The sequence below is a fragment of the Hemicordylus capensis genome, chromosome 10 (assembly GCF_027244095.1).
Source record: "Hemicordylus capensis ecotype Gifberg chromosome 10, rHemCap1.1.pri, whole genome shotgun sequence".
Lineage (NCBI taxonomy): Eukaryota > Metazoa > Chordata > Lepidosauria > Squamata > Cordylidae > Hemicordylus > Hemicordylus capensis.
In genome coordinates this window covers 11030617-11052301 of record NC_069666.1, presented here as the reverse complement: position 1 = coordinate 11052301, position 21685 = coordinate 11030617, and the positions used below count along the sequence as shown (strand labels likewise).

At 44.1% G+C, this 21685-nt stretch overlaps 1 protein-coding gene across 8 annotated transcripts in view; it reads right to left on the bottom strand.

The window, feature by feature from the left end:
- Window positions 1–21685, bottom strand: part of HOMER2 (homer scaffold protein 2) — a 126416-nt gene that overhangs the window by 66907 nt on the left and 37824 nt on the right. For all 8 annotated transcript variants that reach the window (XR_008311506.1, XM_053272975.1, XM_053272972.1 and 5 more), the window contains one exon: window positions 13087–13243. Coding sequence is in view for 6 of the 8 variants with exons in the window: in XM_053272975.1 (XP_053128950.1) it covers window positions 13087–13243 (157 nt within the window). In the remaining 2 variants the exon portion in view is untranslated. The remainder of the gene's footprint in view (window positions 1–13086; window positions 13244–21685) is intronic.

The following is a 21685-nucleotide window of genomic DNA, read 5'->3' as shown; positions in this document are numbered from 1 at the left end:
ACTTTTTAAAAAGCCTGGTCCCAACCAGTGTTCCCTGTAACAGGGATTCTCAATTGTTATTGGCGACAATTCCCAGATTCCACAGCTGCAACAGCCTTTGGCTGAGGATTACAGGAGTTGTAGTCAACAGCATCTGGGAATCCCTGTTACAGAGAACACTGCTTCCAACCAAACGTACCTCCTCTTTCACCCCTCAAAAGCTGAGAGGATCTCTGAAAGGGACTGCAGTGCGTGGGGAGGGAGAGGTTTATTTATTTATTTGATTGATTGATTGATTTCTATACCACCCTTCCAAAAATGGCTCAGGGCGGTTTACACAGAGAAATAATAAATAAATAAGATAAGATGGATCCCTGTCCCTAAAGGGCTCACAACCTAAAAAGAAACATCAGATAGACACCAGCAACAGTCACTGGAGGTACTGTGCTGGGGGTGGATGTGGCCAGTTACTCTCCCCCTGCTAAATAAAGAGAATCACCACTTTTAAAAGGTGCCTCTTTGCCAAGTTAGCAGGGTTAGCAAGTTCAGATGTTTATGGACTGTTATTATTGCTTTCAGTTGTGCACACTGCCTTGAGATAACAACAACAACAAATATTTATATACTGCTTTTCAAAAAACGTTTTCAAAGCCGTTTTCATAGAGGAGGAAATAAATAAATAAATAAGAGGGATCCCTGTCCCCAAAGGGCTCACAATCTAAAAAGAAACACAAGATAGACACCAGCAACAGTCACTGGAAGGATGCTGTGCTGGGGGTGGATAGGGCCAGTTACTCTCCCCCTGCTAAACAAAGAGAATCACCACGTTAAAAGCTGCCTCTTTGCCACGTTAGCAGGGAAATATTTCCCAACCAAATATCGCCCCCTCCCTGGTAAGTATTTGTAAGATATGTTTTCTTTGGGGGCAAACAGCTGCGCGGGGGTGGGGGGGGAGGGGTTGGCAGGGAAATCGCATGAGAGGAAGGAGGACATTTCATAAGAACATAAAAACAGCCTTGCTGGATCAGGACCAAGGCCTATCTAGTCCAGCATCCCATTTCCCACAGTGGCCCACCAGATGCCTCTAGGAAGCCCACAGGCAAGAGATGAAGGCCTGCCCCCTCTCCTGTTGCTGCTCCCCTGCACCTGGGATTCAGAGGCATCTTGCCTCTAAACCTGGAGTTAGCCTATAGCCATCAAGATTAGCCATTGACAGACTTGTCCTCCATGAATTTGGCTAAGCCTCGATTAGAGCCATCCAAACCAGTGGCTATCACCACATCCCTCGGGAAATAATTCCATAGATTAATTATGTGCTGTGTAAAAAAAAACTGCTTCATTTTGTCAGTCCTAGATTTCTTGGCAATCCGTTTCATGGGATGACCCATGAAAGAGGGAGAAAATCCTCTCTCTCTTCACTCTCTCCGCACCATGCATAATTTTAATTTTAAAATTTGCATAATTTCGTAGCCTCTGCCTAGTATACAGAGATGCGTGACAGCCAAACCGACCAACACCATGGCCAAGGTGATCTGCCATCTTGATCACCCACTGATTTCTAGTAATTCTTAGCGACTAAGCAGTGCCAAAGCTAAAGAAAGGACATAAAAATAAGATGGCATGGGCCACAAAGTACTAAATAATACAGACCTCTAGGAAGACAAATAAGCTGCTATAAAAAGATGCTTTTGACTGAACTCTGAAGTTGGAGTGTAATAATTATGCACAGAAGTGTCCATTTTCTTGGTCTTTTTATCTGGAAGTGGCAGCGATGAAGGAATTTACAAACTGCATGGATGCCCATTAGAAGTACATCAGCTGTAGGCTGGGGTGAAGCCAATGTACTCGGAACACTCACTAGGTTTGTAATAGGCACCCTCTGCTAAATGGACTTCCTACAACTTGCAGACAAGTGAAAAAGGCACGCCTGGGGGCTTTCATTTTCCAACACTCTTGGACACAAAAGATGGAAAGAACAACATCACTTAGTACTCACAAGGAGGTAAAGAGCGAGGCTGGGAGGCCCAAGTAAGAATCCATCAGCCCTAAAATGACTAGACCAGACTAGCCAAGAGAACTTTTCAGGTATAGGAAGCACACAATTGTGCAATACTTAAGCAAAAAATTAAGTTACAGCCAACAATGATGGAAACAGCAGTACTGTAAGCAAACCCAAGATGCTTTCCTGGAAAGGGATACTATACTGTATGCACACTGGGTCAAACTATCAGAAGTCTAGTTGTGCAAATCTGTGGCATGTTAAAGAGCAAACTGATGCTCAGGGTTACTTGTGGCTATTCTCCAGCCACGTTTCCCGATTTCTGAGTCTGGGTAAACCAGACCACTGAGCAAAGCAGGAGCGAACCAACAGGACCAGAGGAAGCTGCCTTATACTGAGTCCATCTAGCTCAGTACTGTCTACACTGACTGGTGGCAGCTTCTCCAAGGTTCAGTGTTTTCCAGCCCTACATGGAGATGCTCCTAGGGACTAAATCTGGGAAATCACCATATAGGAATCAATTGCTAACCCCGGCTAACTGGGCAAAGAGGCACCTTTTTAACGTGGTGATTCTCTTTGTTTAGCAGAGGGAGAGCAACTGGCCCTATCCACCCCTAGCACAGCACCCCTCCAGGGACTGTTGCTGGTGTCTATCTTATGTCTCTTTTTATACTGCGAGCCCTTGGGGACAGGGATCCACCTTATTCATTCATTCATTATTTCTCTATATAAACTGCTTTGGAAACTTTTGTTGAAAAGCGGTATATACATATTTGTTGTTGTTGCATCCCGACGTTCGTAACATTGCTTCAGAAACAAGCTACCTCTAGCATTCAGTTTTCATAAGTATTCTCCACCCTCTCTATGACAGAATAATTTGGCAGGACAGACTGTTAACATGGGGAGAAAAGAAGAAGTCGCTCCTGCCACTCCTGTCTGCAATCTTCACATGATCAGCAGGTTCTTCTGGTGCACCAGGAAAAACAAAGCAAAATGGTGACTACTCCCATCTCCTGTCTGAATAGAAAGCTAAAAGGAAGTTCACCCTGTATGGGCAGAAGCCAGTGCTAAAAGTGTGTGGCTTGCCTTCCCTCATAATCTCACGAATATAGGACACAATTGGCTAAGCTAAAAAGAAGTAAAGGCAATACAGTACTAAAGTTCAAATGTACTTTGTTAGAGAATTGAGTGTTTGATTTTTAAAAAGCATTTTGTTAACTGATCGATTAAATAATGGCCAAGTATTTTTAAAGTGTTAACTGTATTAGATTAAAAATATACTTCAGCCATCAGCTTTGATGCCAATGCTAAACTACGAGCAAATCAATTATTGCAAAACAATGAAATGCATACAAATGTTTGTGGTGAAGGTTACTTTTAACAGGGTTAGGTAGCATCTGTCAATTCAAATGTTTCATTCAAAATAATAAATTCTGGGTGTTGGGAAATATGCTTTCAACTTTGTTGAAAAATGGTATATAAATATTCGTCGTACTCGTATTCTATGCATGGAAAATTTCTGAAGGAAGCAAAAAGATCTACTAATTGCAGCTACCTGCAATCCCTCTAAGCATCCTCACAGTGGGGAGTGGGACAGAGCTGTGGAACTCCTGTCCTTTAAGGCTCTTTCCTTTTAGAGTAGGAGTAGAAGGTTAAGTGGGTGAAACCTCTCCTGTTACTGTAGCACTGTGGCTGACCATTTCCATTAGAAATTTGTGATTTTAAGTCACTGCACACAATGCTTTTTCTGCACTGATGAAACTAAATCTTTACCCATTTGTTCTTCAAAGCCTACACAAAACAATCTAAAGCTACAAAACCATCGATTGTAAGCTTTCACAGCTTGCAATGTGCAGGTGTGTGTTATCACAACAACCTGTGCATTTTTAGCAAATGGGAACATTTTGGGAGGATGCTTCATTGCTCAGCTACTGCTTTGCTCCCCTCTGAGCGGCACAGAAGGGAACACAAACATGTCTGACAAACAGTCCAGCACCAAAGGTAGGGCCAAAGCAGATGCGACATAATTCATGTAATTGGCCCTTGCTAGTAAGTTTTTTTTCAAATGCCAATAGCGGCGGGCAGAGGGGGGTAGGAACTCAGGATTAGGACAGCAGCCATGAGTAGGGAGGGTTTATTGCATTACCCCTGAGTCCCGATCCTGCTAAAGCTCCCTCCTCCAATAGCTATTTGAGTAAGTTAGAAAGTTGCCAACAGAAGCATTCCCTCCAAGTCTAATAGCTGTCACAAGAGTACATTTTCATCAGGGTTATTTATTGTTAGATTTCTACACCACCTTTCGCTAAAAACAACCCCAAGGCGGTTACAGCGCAGGAATAAAAGGGTTTAAAAATGCAACACCTTGCTACAGTCCTCATTCTAATCAGCAGTGTACCGTGGTGACTATCTCCACTGGGGGAAAAGCACACCCCCAAGGGGATGATGATGATGCGATCCATGTCACGTCTAGTTTGGCCCTAACACAGCTGCTCTCCAGAAAAATTTAGGTGGATGTGCAAACCAGGAATAGAAATGTGAAAGATGCCACCGGGCAGCCGAAATTTATGCTGTCACTTTAGCTCCTGTAATGCACGCAGACGCTTGTGTCACTGCACTCAAGGAGCACCCTGCGCAATCCAAGAGATGCAGACCAGGCTGGCTCTCGCAGTTGTGCTCCCCACCCCCCACCCCATCACCCCTTGCTCCAGGACTCTGCCGATACAATCTTGCAGAACCGCTAGGGAGGTGCTGGATACTCCACCAGCCCTCAGGCTTTTGCCGCAAACTGTTTTAAATGTGGTGGCTCTGGAGTGCAACGGCTCTTTCAAGGCGATTCAGACTGCTGTTTTCATTTTTATTTTTTTGCATACCGCTAGAGCAGCCTTGCAATGAAGCCTCCGAAACTGACCCATCTGCAAAGCATTGTTGCACTTGCCTCCTCCGGCACACAATACCCACTTATTTAAAAGATCATTTCACTTTTCAACAAATATAGGAGCATAGGAAGCTGCCTTATGCCGAGTCAGATCCTTGGTCCATCTAGCTCAATACTGTCTGCAGAGACTGGCAGTGGCTTTTCCAAAGTTGCAGGCAGGCGTCTCTCTCAACACTGTCTTGGAGATGCTGCCAGGGAAGGAACTTGGAACCTTCTGCATGCAAGCATGCAGTTGCTCTTTCCAGAGAGGCCCCATCCCCTACAGTGGAATGAATATCTTACAGTGCTTGACAAATTTTCTTTGGATCTGGGAGCCAGCCCAAAAAAATTAGAAGCCAGACAATGGACACTTGACAGAATTACCGGACTTAGTGATGGATATGGGTGTGTGTGTTGGGCAGCACAGATTCTTTATAAGCAACGTACTGAGAACAGAAACAGAATCTGCCTCCAGAATATCCTAGTCTAGGTGCTATGGTTACATTTCTAGGCACCATGGCTCACTGGTGCCTGGGATTTGTCAAGCCCTGCATTATAGTTATAGCAACCAATTATTATGCACTTTCATTTAGGATGTACGTACATAGTATTTTTTTAAGAAAATGATGTAAATTGCCTTTGATTTGTGATTTAAATAGATTCACCTTGCCGCAAACAAGTTAGGGGAGAGTGCAGTGCAGCAGTGGCAGGTGGGGGGTGGGAGGAGTTCACCTGTCCCCTACCCCAACATCCACAAGATGAGTATCCACAGTGAAAAATATCTGGAGGGAGGGTTAAGAACCTCGCCTTCCTTTTGCCCACTAATTCCCCACTTCAGGACTGGCCCCCTCTGCTCTGCAGCTGAGGAGACCCCAATTCCTTAGACCTGGAATTCCAAACATCTTATTCCACCCTACACAAATTTGCATTTCTTGACAGACAGCTTCAACTGCAATGTTCCTTACAGAGTTCACACACTTCCAAAACACCCAAAGAAGCCTCATGAATTGTTTTCAGGCAATGCAAGAAAAGCTTTTTAAGTTTTCCTGAGGGCTGCAGAGACAGTGTGGGGGATCACAGCAGGAGAGACTAATTTAGCAAGTAGGAGGAGAGAATCAACACCCATTCTTGTAAGCCAATGGGACAGAAATAGAAAGTGGTTAAAGGAGGCACATATTTGAGCCCAGTCAAAAGTTAAGGCTTCGGCCGGATTTTTATTTGTGTTGAGGATCTATTGAGGCAGAGAAAACATGAAAGTGGCGACACAGATCAAGGCCATCTTGGGATTCTTTAGGGAAGAGGTACAGCTCAGAAGGCACTGGAAGCTCTTGGTCTTATCTGAAGCAGCTCTCCAGGCAATTGGGCTTCTGTTCTCCCACCCTCTCTCTCCAGCCTGCATAGCAAATCTGGCTGGCTGGCTGAGTGGAAGCATAGCAGTGCCATTTTTAATCTCTTTCTGTTTGGTCACTTAGGGTTGCTTTTTGCTTCTATCCCATTCATTCTTTAGCCCTGTTCACATGCAGTGTTGTCATGTCCTCTGGAATTTCGGGTTTCACCTGGATTTTAAGCATAACCCCCAGATTGCTTAACTCACCCAGATTCGCCCAGATTTCAGCTTTCTTTATTTATTTATTTTAAAGCTAGGCTCTAGCCCTTGGAGTAGCAGAGTTACGGAGCAAAACGTGCAGTCACTATTCTGCTCAAAAATTATTTTCAAACCAATGTACATAATATGCAAATTAAGCACCTGGATTTGGAAAGCCATAATATGGCAATCCTATTTACATGCTATGTTCAACACTCCTACAATCTGTGTACGGTGTACAGATATGTACAGGTGTAGTTATTCACATGTTGTACAGCACATGGGTACAGAAGTACATTGTACATGGTACAAATGTACCATGCATTTGAAGGGCCTCTACCCAGGTTCAATTTTTAAAATAGTTCAATTGTACCCAGGTTCAATTTGTCATTCACACAAAAACAGATGTTTACAAACATCTAAATGCAGGTACAACATAATGTCTGAATAGGACTTCTGTGTTTGCCAAATGCAGGCATGGCCAACTGAGCATGTTTGGCATTGAGGAGGGAGAGGTAGCAGCTAGCCGGCATATACCCATTTCCACCTTCCACATGTTGGCATACATGCAGAGCAAGCAAGAACAGAAGTGCAGAGTCTCAGATACAAACAGCTTCTCCCCGCAAAAATGGTCTCTTCCTCACCTCCATTAGTGACTCCAGCCAACACTTTGTAACTGTCTATTTATATGCTGGGTCTATACACACATCTGCCCTTGGATTATCAAAGCATATGTCCCACAAAGAATGCCAATCATGAAGCCTGAGATTATGAGCCATTTCCAGTCTTAGAAGCTTTGTTTTCGTTTTGCACCAGCAGGGGCACTCCTAGGGAATTTGGGTGCCCAGGCGTGAAAGGCTTCGGAGTCTCCCCCCCCCCCCGCAAGTTAAAATTAAAAGGTTTTTATTTTAGTTATGCCTGCTGCAAACCACCGCCAGAAGGTCCAGGGGGGCCTCCTGCCTGCCGCCACCCCACCACTCTGCTGCGCCTTCAAAATTCAAGCCACACCAGTTTAGGAATCCCAGCTCTAACCACTATACCACACTGGCTCACCATACTGATATTACACTAACAAGGGTAAGCAAGCAACCTTGGCTCACCGGCTGCTGCTGAACTACAACTCCTATCCTCCCCCCACCCCCCGTGCCTGGCTCTGCAACCACAATTTATTGGGCTAGCATAACGCAAACCTGGATGCTGCCCTGGATGATGGGAGTTGTAGTTCAGCAGCAACTGGAGAGCCAAGGATGCCTGTCTTGGTGCAGCTAGCACAACACAAACCTGGATGCTGCCTTCTGTTCACTATGCAGACAAACGGATAAGTTATTAAGAGCCATGGAAAACTAGAGCTTCATGCATGTCAACAATGTCACAGCCAGAGCAGCGGGGAAAGAATACATTTGTGATCTCCGTAGCTTTCCGGAGTTACAAGGCACATAAAACTCCATCAAGCCATTTCTAAGCGGGACAGCCATGTGGGCTCAATTAGAATCTCCTTTATGAACGCAAATAGGTTTCCCCTCCCCTGATCTTTCATTGTACTCGCCAAAGAGTCAGGCCCACTTATTCGCTGACGTACAGACCGCCACTATGATTAATGAACAGGTATTTCAAGCTGTTGGAAGCCAGGTGCATGTCTGCCACGGAATGCCAAACAGTGTGAACTTCCCTCTCACTGAAAAATTGAATTCCAAGGGCTTTATTCAATATCTGAATAGCAAACTAGCTACAGAAATTAGACTTATAGAGAGAGACTGGAAGGAAAAAAAGGGGGCAGGGAGAGTGAAACGCCACAGAACAAAGCAGGGAACACAGAGCAGAAATCCTCTTCGGCATCTAGAACCCTGTGCACAGATCCAATTGACCCATCTCAAAAAGCACATTATGTATCTATTCATTTAAACTTTTTTACCCAGCATCTTCATACAGTCCAGGGCTGCTCAACTTCGGCCCTCCTGCAGAGATGTTGACCGACAACTCCCATCATCCCTGACTATTGGCCACAGTAGCTGGGGATGCTGGGAGCTGTAGTCCAAAAACAGCTGGAGGGCTGAAGCTGTAGTCCAAAAACAGCTGGAGGGCCGAAAAACAGCTGGAGGGCCGAAGCGCCCCAATATAGTCTCAGGGCAGTGAACAATACTAGAAGCAGCACTACAAAACACAACAGAACACTACAAGTTGTAAGTAATCTGAAAGATGCGGTCCAACAAAAATGCAAAGAATAAAAACCACAGAGGTTTGAGAGGTTTACCATAAAAGCAGAGCAGCTCAACCTACTGGCATAGAAGTGGGTCTAAATAAGAATAACTTCACCAGGTGTCTAATATGGGAGAGGGAGGGGGCCAAGCGAGCCTCTCTGGGAAGAAAATTCCACAGGGACAGGGCCACAGCTGAGAAGGCCCTACCTCACCTGGCTGTCAAACAGGCCTCAGATAGAGGCAGCACACTATCCTGTCTGAGCTAAGTCAGGGTTTCCACCAAGGAGACTTCATCATATGTAGGCTAGAGACAAACAATAGTTTAAGACAGGGGTGTCGAACTGGGGGCTGAAGTTTGAAAAACCTTTGCCTTAAAGCACTGGAAAACATGACAGCTAAGGGGAGGCAGGAGAGAAGTTTACACAAATATGCATGCTGTGGGTATAGAAAGAATACTTCCTCTTAAGACTAGAACTCAGGTACATCCAGTATAACAAACTGTCAGCAAACTCAGAACGGACCAACGGAAGTAAATGGGGGATACTTGGCTTGTGGAATTTTCTATCAGAAGATGCAATGATGACTTCTGATTTGGTTGGCTTTTGAAAAGGGACCAGACAAATCTGTGAAGATCTCTATCCATCCTTCAACAGATATTAACCATGAGAGCTAAATGTAGCCTTCAGGTCAGGGGCAGTATACCTATGAATATCAAGTGCCAGGGCCAAAAACAGTGGGGGATACCAATTGCCCTGGTGCCCTGCTGGCAAACCGCCTAGGGGCGTATGGTTGGATAGATCCTTGGTTTGATCCAGTGAGCCTCTTGGCTTCTTACCTTCAGCAAACTCAGAGTGTAACAAGCCAGCCTCTTGGCTGCTATACCCAGGTTATGCCTTCAATACTCTTTAATATGAGCTGAAAACAAAACCGCGATTTGTTCGCTCTTGGATCCCCAGGGGATCCTTCTGTCTGAGTCCAGCCACCACATCCCATAATTGCTTGTTTCAACAGATAAATTGATTTAAGGAAAGATAAGTTCGGGTAGTCTTGTCCCATGCACTGTTCCCAAGGGAAAGGGGAGAGAGAACTGCTGAAGCTCTTTCCAATTTGCATTCTTTTAGGTCACCGTTGTTCTGAAGGCATAATAATGTAGGTCGGATTTAATGAGCTGTCTGGTATGTGGTGTCCTCCATTCACTTTGCAGCAATTTTCTTGAGCTCATGGGGTTTCCCCCCAAATTACTCTTCTTAACTCCTTTTTTACCTATAATACTCTGGGTTTTTTCTTTCTGCAAGATATAGGGTGAAGCCATAGATAAGATTTTTAGAGAGCAAACAGCACTGTGCAAACTTAAATGTGTGCATTCCAGCAACTTAAGTGCCGTATCAGAAGATCTGCTCTCTTGTGCATCAGCTGGGCTGTTTGCCTTTTAAAAACTCTATCTATCACATTTTTATACTGCCCAAACTTTCATCTCTGGGCGGTTAACATAAAACAATTAAAACACATATAAAAAGTTAAAACAATTCAACAATTTAAAATCAATCACAAAATTAAAACCAACAAATTTTAAAAGGCTGAGAAAGCTTGGTTGAAAAGATGGGTTTTCAGATGTTTTTTAAGAATTGCCAGAGATGGGGAGGATCATATCTTAGTAGGGAGCACATTCCACAATCTCGGGGCAGCAACCGAGAAGACCCGTCTCTGTGTAGCCATCAGACGAGCTGGTGGTAACTGGAGACAGACCTCCTTAGATGACCTCAATGAATCAGTTTCTTTATAAACATAAAGAAACATTATGTTTCTTTATAAACAAAGAAAAAAGGAATGCAAATAGATATGTTTGCTAGCTTACACACTCATTTATCCTTTACCTTGCCACAATAAAAACAAACATTTTAACAGTTGCAAAATTGCTCTGGACTGGAGTACATCTATTGACGACAGCGTAGACACTAGCCAACAGGCTTCCTTCATTGTTGGCTTTTGCCAATTCAGATTGACCACACTGGAAACTTGCTTGCCACAAGAGAGAAAAAGGTACATTTGTAGTGAACAAATGTACATAGCACAGGGAGTGTGCTTTCAGACCAGCCAAACAAATGTTACATCTAGCTTTGTCCACAGTTCAGTCGCCTTATTATTTTTTTTAAAAAAATAAGTGTCACAGTACATTCTTCATATGCTTTCCTCTAGTTCTCAGTAGCTCCCTGTTCAGGCAGCCCCTAAGCAAGAATTCTTATCAGGAAGGCGGCGGGGGGGATTAATTTTGGAGCAACAGTGAAAAGTTGCTTCCTTTTTTAAAAATCATGATTAAACCAGGTTTTTCCTGATAATAGCATATGGCTATATACAAACTCTCTTCCTTGGTGGCAACAGAAAAGCATTTAGGGAAGCCTCCCTACTAGCCTTCTCCATCCCTCCCATTCTCACACCGTTCAATTAGACCTATTAATAGGTCCACTTCATATTTCCCCCCACTGTGTCCATGTTGCCAGGGTGTAGTGGATGTTTAACTCACACACTGGAGCTTACCTGCCAATTTACTCATGTAGCTTACAAAACCTAGCCTGGAAAAAGATGTTTCCAAACCCTTCCTAACACACAGATTTTGACATCCTGAATTAGATTTGTGTTCTGGAAGATATTGTGTGACAACAAAAATGTGCAAATTTATGGCATCTCAATGTGAACATGTGCCTTCAGGTTGAGGCAAATGTATATTATTTCAAGAAATATTTGGCAAGACACGTCACTAGCCCGCATGGAAGAAGCTGTCTCACTGACACAAAGTCAAACAACATTAGCATCAATACCTGTTGCGCTTTGAGTTAAACCAGGCATACTTCTCTTCCTCTTCCAACATGTGGCAGTCAATGCATTCTGCTCTTAAGGTAGCAATATTTAGCTTCTGGTCTCACCACATGTAGGCTGGAGACAAATAATTGTTTAAGGGAGCTGAAAGTGACTGGAGAGTAGTTTTACATCCCTGCTGGTTGTAGACATTCTTGGTTCCATTTTTGCCACTGGTCAAAACAGTTTTTTTAAAAAATGTGTGGAAGGAGGATGAACCCACAGTAGTGGGAGCAATCCCTTTTCCAAGCCACTTTCAACTCTCTGAAGAAGAAAAAACACACAACTATCGTTTTTCACTGCTCCTTGCTTCCTGCTGCTCAACTGTCCAGGGAAACTCAGTGGTAGTGAGAAGGGTCAAAGGTCAGTGTCAAGGGTCATCATTGTTGGGCAGCTGCTGAGGGCCCAGGGCTCTCAGGAGGGCCCACTCCTGATTGCCACCCGTGGCACCAGCATGCACATGATGTCTGCGCATATGTGGGCACCATTTTGTGGTCAGCATGGTGTTGCTGAGCACACAAATGACATGGGTTTTTTTTAGTGCTCCCTGAAACCTAGAACTGGCCCAGGTAGGCTGACCTTATCACAGGTTAAGTCCAGTCTGTGTTAGTTATATTGGCTCACGTTCACTTCAAGTCTCAACCATTATTTAAAAGTGGAAGGTTCCAGGCACACGAAAGTGTACAACAAACCTACAGAGCATAATGAAAACCCAACAGAGATGGCAATTTCAAATGCACCCTGATGGGCCTTTTCAAACAGGGAAGGCCATTTTTCCTTTGGGCCATCGGTTTCAGAGAAGAAATAGAGAGGGAAAGGTGACGCATACGCTCTGCCACTTCTCCATACCAAACTGCTTCTCTGGAAGCAGTTCTTCCTAACAAAGTAGCTTTGTGTAATGTCTCGTTTGGCTAATGCACAAATTTGCTGAAGTATATGCAAAGCAGTCGCTCTACCACTGAGTTACAGCTCCTCCTCATTCCCAGTGGTACTCTTCCGAATTTATCCTAGAAGCGTACCTTTGTCCTAAACCTTCAGGTTACTTTTAAGACTCTTATGTTCAAGTGCTACACCACAGAGCCTTAGGTTTACAGCATAGCTGGATGTTCAAGTAGAAGCCAAATATGGACACTCCCAACACAATTATCTGTACAATATAAAAGCAACTGCAGAGAACTGCGTTGAGCAATGCAATGCCACAGCCTGCACTTCTATCACACATTTCCTCTGGAAAATTTCGGACAGCTTACATGGGGACCCCATCCAGGCACTGCAACCTCCTTAGCGTCACCAACTGCCATAGGGACTTTTTCCTGGACTCCCTCTTACCCTCCCTATGTATTGGTCCTTGGGCAGCCATATTCCTTCCCATATACATACACCCTTCCACGATTCAGCAGACACTCCAACCTTCCAACGACAACCAGCTTCATGGAATGCAGGCAAATCTAGTGATGGATAAGTAATATGCAGATGGGCTCCATTCATGCAATTTCCCCAGTCAACCATGTTCCATTCATTCCACAGCATGCCGGATGTCTCTGCACCAACCTCCTACCTTGGCTCCATCCACACTGATTATCCGATAGCTGTTTCTCGTGCTGTCATAGAAGTAGGAAACAGTGACAGCCTGCTTGCTGGCAGGAACCCAGTTCTTCTTGGTGGTGGGGTCAATTTGGAAGACATGTGCTCTGGTGGTGAAGATGGGCTGCTCTCTGGAATAGGGAGGGACAGGAGAAATGGAATGCATCATGAGTTTGTGAAGGATGGAATGTATACAATTCTGCCCTTGATCAACCAACGTTGATCAAGCCAAGCTCAAGGGACTACAGCTCAAGATGAGATAACGCAGGAATGTCAACTGGGAGCCCAAAGCAGTAAAGTGAGCACTTGAGTCAGCTCTCTTGTATCTATTCTGGGCCACATCATCTGACATTTTAGCTCCTTCCAGCCAATGGCCCTGGGACCTGCCCAAACCAAAGCTGCTACAGCAATGTACGTTTGCTTTTTTAAATTTCCCAGGATGTTACAAACAGCCACACACTTGTGATTTAAGATGACAACTCCTTTAAAATAAAATAAAAAACCATGCATTACCTTTCTTAGTTTACCTACAAGGTTTATAAGGCACCTCTTCCTCCCATCCTGGTTTTCACAATCCAAGCATTGCCCCCAAAAGAGTGGGCGAGTTCACACATAATGCACAACTCAAGGGCCACAGTTCTAGGAGCACAGACTCTCCCCTCCCATCTCCACGCAAGTGCCTACTTCTTTTGTGGGTTAGGTTATGCGGAGATTGATGGGTTGGGACACGACAGCCCATCTGGGCGTATCCTAACCTACTTGGCTCCAGGGAACTCAAGATCCGAACCTGAAAGCTGAAGTTAGTTCATATCATGGGTTCCTTGGAGCAAGTAGGTCAGGATATGGCAAGATTGGTGGGTCAGACACTGTGCCCAAATCTTGACAAACCCTAACTTGCAAAGGGAGTAGGCCCTCTAATGGGAATGCAAGAGGGAAGAATGCATTCCTAGAGCTGAGGAAGGTTCCGCCCAAAGGTTTTTCAAGCTTCTATCCTCAAAATACTCTTTCATCCATTGAGGAACCTCTGCTGAGAAATCCTGCAAAGGATTCTGAAGTGTGTACAGTTCTTGCAGGGCACCACTAGCTCTCTCTGACGACCCACATGAACCCAGACTTTGCAACAAAACCCCTGAGATTGAAACATAACCACCATTACTTATCTTCTCATAGAACAGGGGCAGGGTAAGGTTGATTGGTCACAATCAGCAGATCTCTGAGTGATCTGCAAGGTTGTCTCACTCTCTGTTTAACGGCAGCAAGCAAAAATACACCCAAAACAAAATCCTCTCCCATGGCTAGCCTTGTGCCAAATGCTTCTCTCTCAGTCTCAGTATTTGTCATCTGTAAAATATTACCAGGTCCTTTGGCCAGCTCTGCTGGCCAGTCTTAGAATCCCCGCTCTGTAGCAACTCAGATGTAGATTTGTACTCGGTTCTGCAGGTTCTCACTGTATAGCAATTAGGGTGCAGGAAATAATCATCAGCTGCCTCCCCGAGCTGCTACTTTGCACCTGGCTCGAGTTTTTGGACTTTGGGGTTCTGGTCAATCTTCAAGTAAATCTGCCCAAACCATTGGAGGAATCCCAAAGCTCCACAGAATTAGGCCAGGGCTTGAAAAATCCCAGGTGCCAGGGAGCCATAGTGCTTTGGACTTTAACTGTGGCGCCTAAACGAGGATATTATTATTATTATTATTATTATTATTATTATTATTATTATTATTAATTTATTCGATTTCTATACCACCCCTCCAAAAATGGATCAGAGTGGTTTACACAAATAATAAATAAATAAGTTGGTACATCTTATTGGTACATCTAGTCTAGGAGGGTGAGTGCTACAGGTGAAACTCAGAAAATTAGAATATCGTGCAAAAGTCCATTAATTTCAGTAATGCAAATTAAAAGGTGAAACTGATATATGAGACAGACGCATTACATGCAAAGCGAGATAAGTCAAGCCTTAATTTGTTACAATTGTGATGATCATGGTGTACAGCTCATGAAAACCCCAAATCCACAATCTCAGAAAATTAGAATATTACATGGAACCAAGAAGACAAGGATTGTAGAATAGAACAATATCGGACCTCTGAAAAGTATTCAGTATACTGTGCTTGATTGGCCAGCAAACTCGCCTGACCTGACCCCATAGAGAATCTATGGGGCATTGCCAAGAGAAGGATGAGAGACATGAGACCAAACAATGCAGAATTGCTGAAGGCCGCTAATGAAGCATCCTGGTCTTCCATAATACCTCATCAGTGCCACAGGCTGATAGCATCCATGCCACGCCGCATTGAGGCAGTAATTGCTGCAAAAGGGGCCCCAACCAAATACTGAATACATATACATGCTTATACTTTTCAGAGGTCCGATATTGTTCTGTTCTTCAATCCTTGTCTTCTTGGTTCCATGTAATATTCTAATTTTCTGAGATTGTGGATTTGGGGTTTTCATGAGCTGTACGCCATGATCATCACAATTATAACAAATTAAGGCTTGACTTATCTCGCTTTGCATGTAATGCGTCTGTCTCATATATCAGTTTCACCTTTTAATTTGCATTACTGAAATTAATGGACTTTTGCACGATATTCTAATTTTCCGAGTTTCACCTGTATATCTGCTGGTAACTTCCAGACTTGACTGCTGCAATGCACTCTATGTAGGGCCACCTTTCATAGTCTGGAAACTGTAGTTGGTCCAGAATGCTCTCTGGGTCATCTCGGAGAGGTCCATTTCAGTACTGAGAGAGTTACACTGCTGCCGATAGGTTTCCGGGCAAAATGCAAGGTGCTGGTCATAACTGATAAAACCCCAAACAGCTCAGGCCCTGGGTGTTTAAGAGAACGACTTCTTCACTATGAACCCCACCTCCCACTGAGATCATCAGAAGAGGCTCCTCATCTGGTGGCTACTCAGACACAGGCCTTCCCCTCCATTGCTGCCTCAAGGCTCTGAAACGTGCTCCCTGCCAAAACAAGAGCCTCCCCATCTCCATCTCTGATAACTTTTTAAAAAGGCAGTCAAGACACATTCGTTCACCCAGGCTTCTAATTAGATATTGTTTTGATAGTTTAACTTTTTTTAAATTTTAGATTATTGTGGTTTTAGCCATTTTGTTATAATTTGTATTTTACTGTGAGCCACCCAGACATGCAAGTTTTGGGCAGGATAGAAGTATGTCAAATAAATATTCAGAGGCAGAGTTACTTAATGTAAGCTTTATTTGTCCCAAGCAAGTAAGTTTCTGTTCTGTTACTTGTAAAGGGGATAAAGAGATGCTCATTTATTTATTCATTCGATTTCTTTCATGCTCTGCATCGTCCATCATTAAGCCCAGTAATTTTGTCAAGTGTCCCATAGTCTGGCTCTCACATTTTGGGCCTGGCTCCTGGATCCAAAGAAAACTTGTCAAGGCCTACCCTGGACCTTCCCCAAAGCCCCACTAGAACCCCATGTTCTATTTGATTTTGCAAGCAAGTCCACCCACCTCCCCCAGAGGAACCCCAGAGTTCAACAGAGCAGAGTTTGGAAGTCACTGCTTTAAGACTCCAATCTCTACTGGATTTGTCTTGGAACACCAAGAGCCTAATAGCAGTTTTCCAGATCTGCACGAAGAAAAATAAATAAGTAAAAGCTCAGCAAGCAACAGTGAGCCGGCATGAAAAGGAAAACGATATTTTATTCTCTGGATATTTATGATCAAAATGACCACATTCTCTTAACACATATCCAGCTACTTCCCAAGGGGCAAAAGCCGTCTTCAAATGTCTTAAAAGGCCACAGACAGCATCAGTGGAAAATTTGCCTCGGCTCTAATACATGCAATGACAAAAAGAGCACTTCCGTAGCTAACTGCAAATTTAATTTGTGCGGGTAGCATGTCTCCGAGGAGATTAGCGAAGCTTGAAGATGCAGGTACACGGAAAAAATATTACTACTGTAATATTTACCCCACGCAGGTTTCTAAATGGGCAGGTCTGCTGAATGGGCCAAGATGATAAATGAATTCAAATCTAATATGACAGTCACATGGCACAGGGGACTTGTCATCACTGGCTCCCAAGCTCCTTTCCGGCTCTAATGAGCTATCTTCGATGCAAATGCACACATCTAAAATCTATTCGGCCATTAGCTAGAGAGGCACAGAATGAATTTCTCTTTGCTATATGCATCTCACAAAATGCAAAAGATTTTCCAGCTCAAAGCCTAATTGGGATAGCCAGTTTTTGTGACATGACAACATTCTGCTCCTGGCTTTTGATCTGTGTGCAAGCAGCCACGATAGGTACCCAATATGATCAACTTTTTGGGTTTCACAATACCAAGATCTAGGATTCAGAAGTATACTACCTCAACACACTGAGACCCCAAAGGATGAAGCCTGGACCACAGATGTTGTGGTCATCACTACTGAGTACAGTTGTCAGTGTGTAACTTGCAATGGCATCACCCTGCTCAGCACTTTTACCCAGCATAAAACCAAGATATGAGGAAATGTGTGCCTGGCTCCCACACAAACATTTCCCCATTCTTTAACCTAGCTTTTTGTTGGAGATGGACTTCCAGTGCATCGACCCACCAACTATCTTAATGACCACTAGGGGCACTGGGAGTAGAGATATTATTATTATTTATTGTTTTTACATTTTATATCCCGCTCTTCCTCCAAGGAGTCCAGAGTGGTGTACTACATACTTAGGTTTCTCCTCACAACAACCCTGTGAAGTAGGTTAGGCTGAGAGAGAAATGACTGGCCCAGAGTCACCCAGCAAGTACCATGGCTGAATGGGGATTTGAACTCAGGTCTCCCTGGTCCTAGGCCAGCACTCTAGCCACTACACCACGCTGGCTGCGATAGTGAGTAAGGGATATGACTCTACACACATTTCCTGTTGAGAGAGTCAGAATCCCTTCCTTTCCTCTTAGAGAGCAGATGGAAATATCTCTCTCTCTCTCCCTACCTATTCATTATGTAGTTCTATAGATTAGGGTTAGGTCTTTCCTATCCAAAGTGTACTTCACCAATAAGTACTTAGTATTTCGTTCTACAAGAATCTTCGTGTGTCTTTTATAAATAGCTGCAACAACTAAACTCTGCAACTACTCTGTAACTTGAGTGGGTAGCTTCTTTAGTGCTCTGCTAACTAACTGGGGGATAAAAATTACAACCCACAACACTTTTAACTGATACACAACTGGAAATCCGGAGCTCACACAGCTCTCAAAACTAAGTAGGATTCTTGTTCTACCCAGTTAACGGTCATAAGAACAGCACTATGGTCTGTGTTTATGTGGAATATTGCAGCAATACAAGAGTAACACAGAGAGGGGACTAAAAGTCATGAATGCCACACATCTAAAGCAATTGATCATACCAACATGAGGCAGGGGACACTCATCAGCTCTGAATAAAAAAGGGATACAGCTGGCTTTTGGAGATTTAAAATGCCATAAAAGGAAAGAGAGCATATGGGGGAGTGTGTACCATTTATTCATACACATCATTAGTAATATACCTATATACTATTCTGAAGAATTTCCTTCAGGCTCATCATCCATATGTATGTTGGGGATGGAGAAAGAGGGAAACTGAATCAACCAGTTCACAATTTGTATATCGTGTTTTCTTTTGATCTGTTGCCTAAAGGCCAAACTAAAGAAGTTCATTAATTACAGCTGAATGCAAATCTTATTTCTTGCCGTCCTGGACTGAGCTTAAATTGATCCCACAGCCAAAGCACCCTTTGATTTTGCACACAACCAGAAAAATTCCCTTAAGAAGCAGCTGTGACAATATATTTGGATACATCAGGCACTAAGAGTTTGCACATCGTACTAAAGTGAAGAATAAACTGTCTAGTGCTCTACTTCTATTAATTCCTTTGCTGTTCACACTTATATGAACATCTACTCAGATCACTGGTCCAGGACCAACTACTCTGACTGTCAGCAGGGCTCAGAGAGAAAAGTATCTCCCAGCTCTGCTACCTGAGATGCTGTTGGGGACTGACTCTCAGTCAAGCTTTCTAAATGTGGAGCATGTGATTTACCACTTTAGAGTCATGGGGCTACTTATTTGAAATATTTATACCCCACCCCTCCAGTACACTACTGCTCGGTGTGATTCACAACATTAATAAAACAGACACAATCTAAAATAAAAGATTAATACAGTTAAGTTAAAAGACCAGGTTAAAACCATTTAAAATCACAATTTTTTAAAAAAAGGTTCAAATGAAAAGTTAATAAAACACTAAACACCGAGAACTATAAAAACTAAAGAACCTACTATATATGACCAGCAGATGAAACATTTAAAAGTCTCTTTTAAAATACACATTTTTAATTGTTTTTTCTTAAGCACTGAGGGAGGGAGCATGGCGAAGCTCTTTGGGGAGGGCGTTACAAAGCTGAGGGGCCACAATCGAAAAGGCCCTGCCTCTAGTCCCTGCCAAGTGGATCTCTGTTAGTGGCAGGGCCACGAGCAGGGCCTGAGATGCCAAGCAAAGGGCCCTGGCAGGTTCATATGCCCAGAGCCATTTGGATGGGGCGATATATAAATGTAATAAATAAATATGGGCAAATGAGGTCCAAGAGGTACCCCGGCCCCAAGCCATGTAGAGCTTTAAATGTCAAGACCAGAACCTTGAATCTAGCTCAGAAGCGGACTGGTAAGCAATGAAGCTGCCGCAGGATGGATGTGAGACTCATGAAGTTAATTGCACCCACGAGCATTCTTGCAGCAGTGTTCTGAACCAGCTGAAGCTTCTGAACCATCTTCAAGGGCAGCCCCATCAAGAGCACCCTGAAGTAGTCCAATCTGGATGTTACCAAAGAACGAGTTACTGAGGTCAGGTCCGACTTCTCCATGTAGGGTCATAGCTGGCATACCAGCCATAGCTGGTAAAAAGCACTCTGCACACTGTTGCCACCTGTGCTTCCAAGGACAGCGTCAGGTCCAGAAACACCCCCGTGCTGCAGACTGTGTCTTTTGGAGGAAGTGTGACCCCTCCATCCAAGACCAGATTTACCTCCCTATGATGATGAGTTTTACCAGCCTAGAGAACTTCTGTCTCGTCTGGATTAAGTTTCAGCTTGTTTGCCCCCATCCAGCCCAGAACAGGCATCGGACCCTGAGTCAGAGCATCCACTGCCTCCCTGGTGTCTGCTGACTTAAAAGATAGGTAGAGCTGGGTGTTGTCAGCATACTGATGGCACTGCAACCCACACCCACGGATGACCTTTACCAGAGGTTTCACGTAGATGTTGAACAGCATAGGGGACAGAACAGATCCCTGTGGCACCCCATAGATCAGGGATGGGGAACCTTGGCACTCCTGCAGATGTTGGCCTACAATTCCCATAATCCCTAGCTATTGGCCTCTATGGCTGGGGATTATGGGAGTTGTAGTCCAAAAACAGCTGGAGTGCCAAGGTTCCCCATCCCTGCCATGGATCAAAGGCCCCTGCACCACCTTCTGAGTACAATTCTCCAGATAGGAGCAGAATCACCATATAACCATACCCCAGGTCCCAACCCAGAGAGACGACCCAGGAGGATACCATGGTCAATGGTATCAAAAGCCGCTGAGAGGTCCATGAGAATCAACAGAGTCACATTTCCTCTACTTCCCAGCGTAGGTCATCCACTAGGGCAGGGATGGGGAACCTTGGCACTCCAGCTGTTTTTGGACTACAACTACCATAATCCCCAGCCACAGAGGCCAATAGCTAGGGATTATGGGAATTGTAGGCCAACATCTGCAGGAGTGCCAAAGTTCCCCATCCCTGCACTAGGGCAATCCAGGCAGTTTCCATCCCATATCCAGGCCGGAAGCCAGAGTGGAAACGATCTAAGTAATCAGATTCATCCAGGGCTGCCCGAAACTGAGACACCATCATGCTCTCACCGTCACCTTGCCCAAGAAGGGGAGGTTAGAAACTGGTCAAAAGTTATTTAAACCACCATAGGTTTCTATGTTGAACACAACTCACCACCCTCAGCTTTCTCCTTTTTCTTTGCTGGTCTATTTTTAAATGGTGAGCCTTTCCCCAGTCTTATTCTTTCCTCTATATAAACAGCATTGAAAACATGTGTGTTGAAAGACAGTATATAAATAACAATGATGCTGTTACAGAAGAACATAGGAAGCTGTCTTATACCAAGCCAGACCATTGGTCTATCGAGCTCAGTATTGTCCACATCAGGCCTGCACAACACAAGGCCCAGGGCCTAGATCCGGCCCGTGGGGGGGATTTTTCTGCTGGCTCACAGGTAGGAATATCCTGCAGCAAGAGCAGTAGCCATAAGGAGCTCTTGGTCTATCCTGCTCCCCCACTCGCATTAATATTTTTAATAATAAATTTTAATGTTCTAATTAACGTGCTGAAAGTTAACCTCGGCCCCTGCACGCCAAGCCCCATTCACATGTTATGCTCAACACTCATATGAGTGTTGAGTGTACAGAGGTACGGTTATTCACCCGTCGTGTTGACACAGGTATAGCAGGGCACTTCCTATTCGTACAATGTATTTCAGGGGCCTGTGCAAAGGTTCACTTTTAAA